The sequence below is a fragment of the Cygnus atratus genome, chromosome 6 (genome assembly GCF_013377495.2).
Source record: "Cygnus atratus isolate AKBS03 ecotype Queensland, Australia chromosome 6, CAtr_DNAZoo_HiC_assembly, whole genome shotgun sequence".
Taxonomy (NCBI): domain Eukaryota; kingdom Metazoa; phylum Chordata; class Aves; order Anseriformes; family Anatidae; genus Cygnus; species Cygnus atratus.
In genome coordinates, this window is record NC_066367.1 from 29,343,937 (window position 1) to 29,350,763 (window position 6,827).

The window sequence follows — 6,827 nt, forward strand, 5'->3', positions numbered from 1 at the left end:
AGGCAAAGCTCTGGGAGCTCTACTGGCCTGTCCGCACCCATCCATTTCCCAGTCACTTGGAAATATGCGTTTATTTTGGCAGTGCTGGAAGAGGCTGTAGTGTGAGAGGGTTGCATTTTGTTGTTGGCAGAGCTGTCTGTAATAACTGCAGGTGAAGGATATGACCGTGGACGGTATTGTCACAGCCACGCTTAACTCTGTAAATACAGACTGGAGAGCAGTCCTCAGTCTTCAGTGCTGGGTGTGCTGTCTTTTATTTTTATTTTCTAACCAAATAGTCACAAAGCAGCAAAAGGAACTTTTTATTATATATATATATTTTAATACATTGGTACTGAAGATGTATCCCGTGAGTCATCATAATGATGAGGTTCTGAAAAGGGCAAATATATGCCTAGGATGTGTTGAATGAGACTTGGACTCAGCAGGGGGAGATATAAACGCTGTTGCCTGAAGCCCTGCTGAGCCCCCATCTGGAGCACCGCTGTGTCCCACCGCTGCCCAGGAAGACTCGTGCAAACTGGAGGAGAGTATGCGGGGACAAACGGGGATCTCAGCACGGGAGAGGGAATTCAAAATGTGAGTGTTCAAACTGCCAGAACAAACCACTCGCCCCTCAGCAGAGGCACCACCCACACCTCTGTGCCTCCAGCCCTATGGCCGGGGGGCAGGCAGAGAAATGCACCTGCAAAAAGTGCCTGGGCATGGTTTCAGCAGGTGGGCTCAGCCGCCTGGGCTCCCTCCTCGGGGCTGTGAGGGATTGCAGCTGGCTTGGAGCATTAAAAAGCTCTCAGGCTAACCAGATTATATTTCCTAATGGAGGTTAATGGGTGGTTAATCCTGTTAGGAGCACTGCAGCTCAGCAGCGGGCTGCGTTTGCGTTGCGTACGGCTGCTGAGAAATCCCTCCCTGCGCTGGGCTGTGTGCTTTGTGCTTCGGTGGGGGCAGCGTGGGTGTCTCGGGGAGCTGGGGGGCACTGCTGGGGTTTGGGGAACCCCCTCCACCTGCAGCGAGGTTTGGGGCCATTTATTCCGATATGGGGTGGCGCGTGAAGGAATCACAGGTGTACGGGCATGCGAGCTGGGCGTTTTGAAACCTCTGCTTTTTAGGGCTGCTGTGTCTTAAGGTTAGAATCTGTTCTCATTGATTTATTTATTTTTTTTCCTTTTACACCTGCAGCTTAGCTTGCTGATCCTCTTTATTCCGACAGCTACCTGCTGCTCGTTTTTGTGAAATAACGACACTAACTGAGGCGGGTGGCGGCGAGCGCTGCGCCTCTGCTGCCTTTGTGCCCTCTGTGGGGTGAAGGTGACCCCCAGCCCTCCCACCCCGTGCGGCCGGGGCTGCTGCACTCCATTTTTAACCCAAATCTGGGCTCCTTGCAGCCTCCCCGCAGGGGCACTACGGGGTACCCCTCGCCGGGGCCGGGGCCGCCCCTGAGCCACCTCAGGAGGGGACACCATAGAGTTCACACCCCCACGCGGTGCAGACAAGCCCGCCGCCGGGCCCGGCCTCTCTGCCCTCGCTCCTCACTTCCGGCGGCGCCGCTTCACCCCGCGCATGCGCCGTGCGCCTCTCTCTCTCCGCGGCGGCGCCGGGCAGGAAGATGGTGAGCGGGGACGGGGCGGCCGCCATCCGCAGCCATCCGCAGCCATCCGCCGCGCTGGGGCCGCGGGGCGCGGCCAGGGGATGGCGCGGGGAACGATGAGGGCGGGGGGTGGCCTCCGGGCGGGCTCCGGCGGGCAGGCGCTGGGGGAGCAGCGAGCGGAGGCCTCGGGGGGGGGGGAGGCCGGGCCCGGGGCTGGCGGTGCACGGCTCCCAAATAGGCCGTGGTGGGGGGGGCGGCCCTGTCCCAGGGGGAGTCGGGGGGGGGGGGGGGGGTTGTGGCAGCGTAAGCCCCTGAGGTTTAACCAAACAACGCCGTGTCCGCGGTGGTACGAGGTGATTCGGTCGCTGGGACTCGCGGTGGTTGGGACTGCTGAGCGCTTTGGGTGTCGGTTGTTGGAGGAGCCGCTGAGGAAGGCGGTGAGCTGGGTCAAACTGGACCTGATCCTGTGGTTTTTGCCTCCCGACAGGCTAAGCGCACCAAGAAGGTGGGGATTGTGGGTAAATACGGTACCCGGTACGGGGCGTCCCTGAGGAAGATGGTGAAGAAGATTGAAATTAGCCAGCACGCCAAGTATACCTGCTCCTTCTGTGGCAAGGTGAGGCACCTTGGTTCCTGCAGCTGTACTTAAAAATCGTCCTGTTATTGGTGTTAGAATTGAAATGTATTGCTTCCGGATTTTTTCTGCTTGACTAGCTTAAGGAAAATGAATCATTTTTTGTGAACATTAGGTTACCTTATAAAATAAAAGGACTTAGTAGACATTTCAGGTGAATGCACGGTTGGTAGTTAAATGGAAACAAATCTTTATTTCATTACAGAGGATGGTAATATTGCCAGACTGTATAGTAGGTATCTGATAAAAAGACCTGGCAGAATTTACACAACGCATCTGTTATCCTGATAATTAAGGCATGACTTTGTTTTTTTTTTTTTTTATTTTCTTTTCTCCTTCACTAACTTTACAGCATACCTGGGGAGGAAGGGACCTCACTCTTCCCTCTTACGACTTTGAGTGCACTTGGTTACTTACATCTGTGTGTGTTTTGTAACTCTGGAGGGGGAATGATTGCTGATAAGAAGGAGCCTTACTTGTTCATGTGTGTAAGCACAATTCACTTGAATTTGGCTTTGACAGTTTGAGAGGCCCAGCAGCTTGTTCTTTGCCCATTGATACCTGCAAAGTAGGTATCTTTAAGTGGCTAGAAAACTGTAAAAAAAAAATTTTGTTTTTTTTTTTTTTTACTTAATGACTTTCGTATGTGAAGTGAGAACATTGGTATCTTCATCTGAATAGCGAAGTCCAGTGTAGGTCCAGGCAAACCCGTTGTCATCTTTGCAAGATGATGGCGACTTCCCCAGGTGAAAAGAGTTAAGCGCCCACTCCTTAGGTGCTGTTCAAAGGGCAGCTGGCTCAGAGCAATCCTGGGATGTTCATAAAGGGCAAATAATAGCAGCGCTATGTTGGTCATAGTACCGGCTGAGAATATCGGTTTTCATTACCAGTATAACTCCTTAATATTTTTTTTCTCCTTTAAAAAGCTGAATTTTTGATGGTGCATTTAGAAATAGCCCCTTTCTACTCCATACCCGAATAGAAAAAAATATTTCGGATGGACTCTGTTTTGAGGAATCAGGATGAAAACCTCTGATCCTTGTGTGTTTTAGCACAGCCTTACAGGCAGCGCTGTGGTGCGATGCTGCACTACTCACCTGAAGTTGGCTGTTGGGATGGCAGCACGAGTTCTTGTGGGTTTTACAGCTGTTGGAGAGTGCATAATTTTTCTCTTTTGGTACAGACCAAAATGAAGAGGAAGGCTGTTGGTATCTGGCACTGTGGATCCTGCATGAAGACAGTTGCTGGTGGTGCCTGGACTTACAAGTAAGGCAATGAAGAAGTTTCTATCGGTGTTCGTTTTCATATAACTGAGGGATTTTTAAAAAAAATTATTTAACTGTAATCTGCTAACCATTAAGTAGATCTGTACTGAATTAGTGATGTGTTTTTTCTCAATTTTGTTGATAAAATTTGATCAGACAGTGAAGCACTTGCTGTTCTTTTCAGTATCTGTTGTGCAGCTTTTGCCAATACTGCATTTCAGCCGTGAAGTTACTGCTGGTTTTGGTGCATCCTCCCAAAATTTCATAATCTCTCTGGACTTTATCAAAGCAGTTTTTTTGTTTTTTTTTTTTAAAGCAATCTCTGCATCTTTTCCTAAACTAGAAATAAAGAAATCCAAACATCTGCAAATGTGGAGGCAAACGTTTGTTTCTAAGCGGTCTCTCTTGTGGCTCTGCTGTAGTAACATCTCTTACTGGAGATGCAAACGATAGTTCTTGCGTGTACGAAGTATTCTGAGTGGGCCGGTTGTCTGGCGATGTTGGAAGGAAAGGAGCAGAGGTGAAGGCTGATCCATTCAGCTGTTCTCTGGGTGGAACAGGCTGCATGGCTGAGAGCTGACAGCTCTCCTTCCAATCTATTTAAAAAAAAATAATCTTTGACAGCTTGTAATACATTACTGTCTTTGATCTGGGGGGTATTTTTCCTCCCTTGGTTCTTTTGGCTGTAGAAATAGCGTAGTTGTGGAAAGACGCTCTTACCTCTTATTTTGAAGTTTAAGCAGCACTTTTTGTAGTTACTGCAGTAGCCTTTCCAGTTCAGAGAAACAGGCGCAAGAGTTGAAATCAGGTTTACTCCAAAGAAAATTTCCTTTTTTTTTTTTTTTCCCTAAAATAATTGAATCATTACAGTTTTTATTGTGATGGTGCCCTTGCATGCCCCCTGCCTTCACTCTCCTTGCCCCCTCCCGTTCTGGTAGGGGACGCGGTTACCCCACACGACAGTCGCTAGGACTCAGCCCACGCTCTTGCGCGCGTAGTTGATGGATGACTGGATAATTGGGATTGAGATGGAGCTGTGAAGTTGCGTGCGCTTCTGTAGGCATGGGCCTACGCTTTGTTGTCAGGAAAATCAGCGTGGAGGTAGCCTCCTGTTGACAGTGCAGTCGGGCGAGAACTATTGGAAATGATTAGTGCTTTGTCCAAAAAATAACTGGTTGCGGGTTGGTGTGCTGCAGTGTGCAAATGACTCTGCTTCTTCTTTCAGCACCACCTCTGCAGTGACAGTCAAATCGGCAATCAGAAGGCTGAAAGAACTGAAGGACCAGTAGATGCTACATCCTGCTCTCCTTCTGAAACGTGCTTGTTTTCTCCGCTGTCAAGATCTGTCCCTTTAATAATAAAAAGGTGATGTGGAGTGGAATCGTGTTCATCTTTCTATGGAAGGTGCTGTCTGGCTGCATTGTATTTATTGGTATAACTATGGAGGCATTCGTATTTCTATCCGGTAGTGGAAAAGCTCTCATTACTGCTTAAGCCATTAAAAAACAATTTTCTATTCCATGTAATTGCATACTCCGGTTCTGTTGCTTGAATGCACTGAGGTGAAAGTGAGGAGAACTTAGGCCTGGCACATCTTGATGTGCCCTTGATGTCGGTGCCTAAAGGCATAGCACAGAGCAAATACTTGAGTGGAGGAGTGGGCAGATGGAAAGGGAGAGGAGAGAAAGTGGAACATCAGCCTGCCTTTTCCTGTTGGTCTTTGAGGAGGACTTGGGAGAGCTGTGCATGTGCCGCAAGGAGAGAGAAGAGCGTCGTGGCTTGGGGGCAGAGACTGAAATGAATAAAGAGCAGCTGTCATCCTCTGCTGCTGGCTGGTGCTGCTAATTTCCAGAGCCAGCTGCAGATGATGGCTTACCTCAGCCCGCGGTGTTTGCTGCTGTGTGCGGATCTCGAGAGCAGCGCGCACAAATGCTGTGGTTGGTTTGCTCTCCCTAGTTCTGGTAAGGCTCTCGTCTCTGTGTGTTCAAGTTTCAGTCCATTCTAGATTGCAACAGTGCTTTTTCATGTTGAGCCAACTCCTGGGACCATCAGTTTTGGAGGAAAAGCTACTGTTTAGGCTAATAATTGCTTCCAAATCATCTCTTCAGATGATCAAGCTTGGGATACTGGAACATTTTTTTTTTTTTTTACAGTTGATTTGTCAGGTGAGTTTTGATTTGGTTCAGGATTATGAGCTTGGTTTTGTCTGGGCTTTATGGTCACTGCAGCACTTCCCTTGTCCTTCACAGTACACGTCAGAAAATAAAGGTCTTAGTAATAACCTTGATAACGGCTGAAAGAAAAATAGTAAGGAATATTTGAGTCCTCTTGCTCCAACTTAAGCGTTAAATGTATTTGGGCAGTAAGACAATGTCATTAATGAGCCCGAAGTCTTTGCAAGTTGTATTCAGAAGAGGACTTATATAGGAGCACTTTCTCAAGCTGCAAAAAGTCTTCATGCGACTCAGAAGTTTGAATTTGGCATCCCTGAACCTGTTTCCTCTGTGTTTTGTTTAAAGTTCAGTGCTGTAGCTTCCCTGACTAAAGGAGAATCATGCATTTCCATACCCAGTGCTGCAATGGAGGTGACAATGGGTGACTCCCCCTCAGAGCAAATGGCTTCTTTGTGTACATGTGAGATGAACGCCGTTGTAATCCTGCTACAAGATACACGAGAAGAATGGCAAAGGAACCCTGCGGGTTTAAGAAAGCTCAGGTGAACTCGCTGCTGCTGCTGCTTTTCTGCGCAACGTGTCTGCAGCAGCTTTCTCTGGGTCAGTTGAGTCAGACTGATTGCCCTGGGTGCTGCTGCTGCTGGTCCTGGTCTGTGCTAACCAGCTCCTAGGGATGCCGCCTCCAAGCTCGAATTTTCTTTTCATGTGAGCTGTCTCCGTTCCCATGGGGGTGGCTTGCACGCTGCCGTGCCTCGTAGCATTGGGGGAGAGCAAGCGAGGGCAACGTGGTTTAACTTGCATCAAAATAAAGACGCTTTCCGTTTTGCTTAAGGTGTCTGCGTTTAAAATGTGAGTCCTTTTCTCAGAAAATTGTGATGAAACCATGGCTGTGCGCTGATGGCTTGCTTTGCATCTTCATCACATGAAAGCCTTCGCCGATAAAACACGGGGCGTGCGTGGGGAGAGGTTACTCTGCTGTGGTTGCACGGCGCTGCCTCTCCGAGGGGCTCTGAGGGGCTGGGGGTTGCTCTGCGGCTGTTTCCGCAGGGAGGCACTGCGGGCAGCGGGTTTGAGAAGAGGAGGGGGAAATGCTGCTTTCTTGTGCCTTCCCTGTGAGGGTGGGGAAGAGGCACAAAACTCCACCGCGGCCTGCGTGAGACGCTTCT

At 49.2% G+C, this 6,827-nt stretch overlaps 1 protein-coding gene across 3 annotated transcripts; it reads left to right on the forward strand.

The window, feature by feature from the left end:
- The first annotated feature begins 1,442 nt into the window (after positions 1–1,442).
- On the forward strand, positions 1,443–6,492 carry RPL37A (ribosomal protein L37a). 3 transcript variants are annotated; one of them, XR_007708442.1, is made up of 5 exons: positions 1,443–1,609; positions 2,076–2,204; positions 3,406–3,488; positions 4,713–4,852; positions 6,007–6,492. XR_007708442.1 is itself a non-coding variant. In XM_035565661.2 (4 exons), exons 1-4 carry the CDS (start codon positions 1,607–1,609, stop codon positions 4,774–4,776), a joined length of 279 nt encoding a protein of 92 aa, XP_035421554.1. In that variant the 5' UTR covers positions 1,443–1,606; the 3' UTR covers positions 4,777–4,868. The 3 variants fall into 3 exon arrangements, 1 of the variants encoding a protein (XP_035421554.1); XR_004781628.2 differs by having other exon boundaries at positions 6,060–6,492; XM_035565661.2 differs by lacking the exon at positions 6,007–6,492 and having other exon boundaries at positions 4,713–4,868.
- The last annotated feature ends 335 nt before the right edge of the window (positions 6,493–6,827 follow it).

What these genes read in the sequence shown, in the direction of transcription:
- RPL37A (XM_035565661.2), top strand. An exon ending in CCTGCTCCTTCTGTGGCAAG is followed by an intron (nt 2,205 to 3,405) that starts GTGAGGCACCTT and finishes CTTTTGGTACAG; the next exon opens with ACCAAAATGAAGAGGAAGGC. An exon ending in GGTGGTGCCTGGACTTACAA is followed by an intron (nt 3,489 to 4,712) that starts GTAAGGCAATGA and finishes TTCTTCTTTCAG; the next exon opens with CACCACCTCTGCAGTGACAG.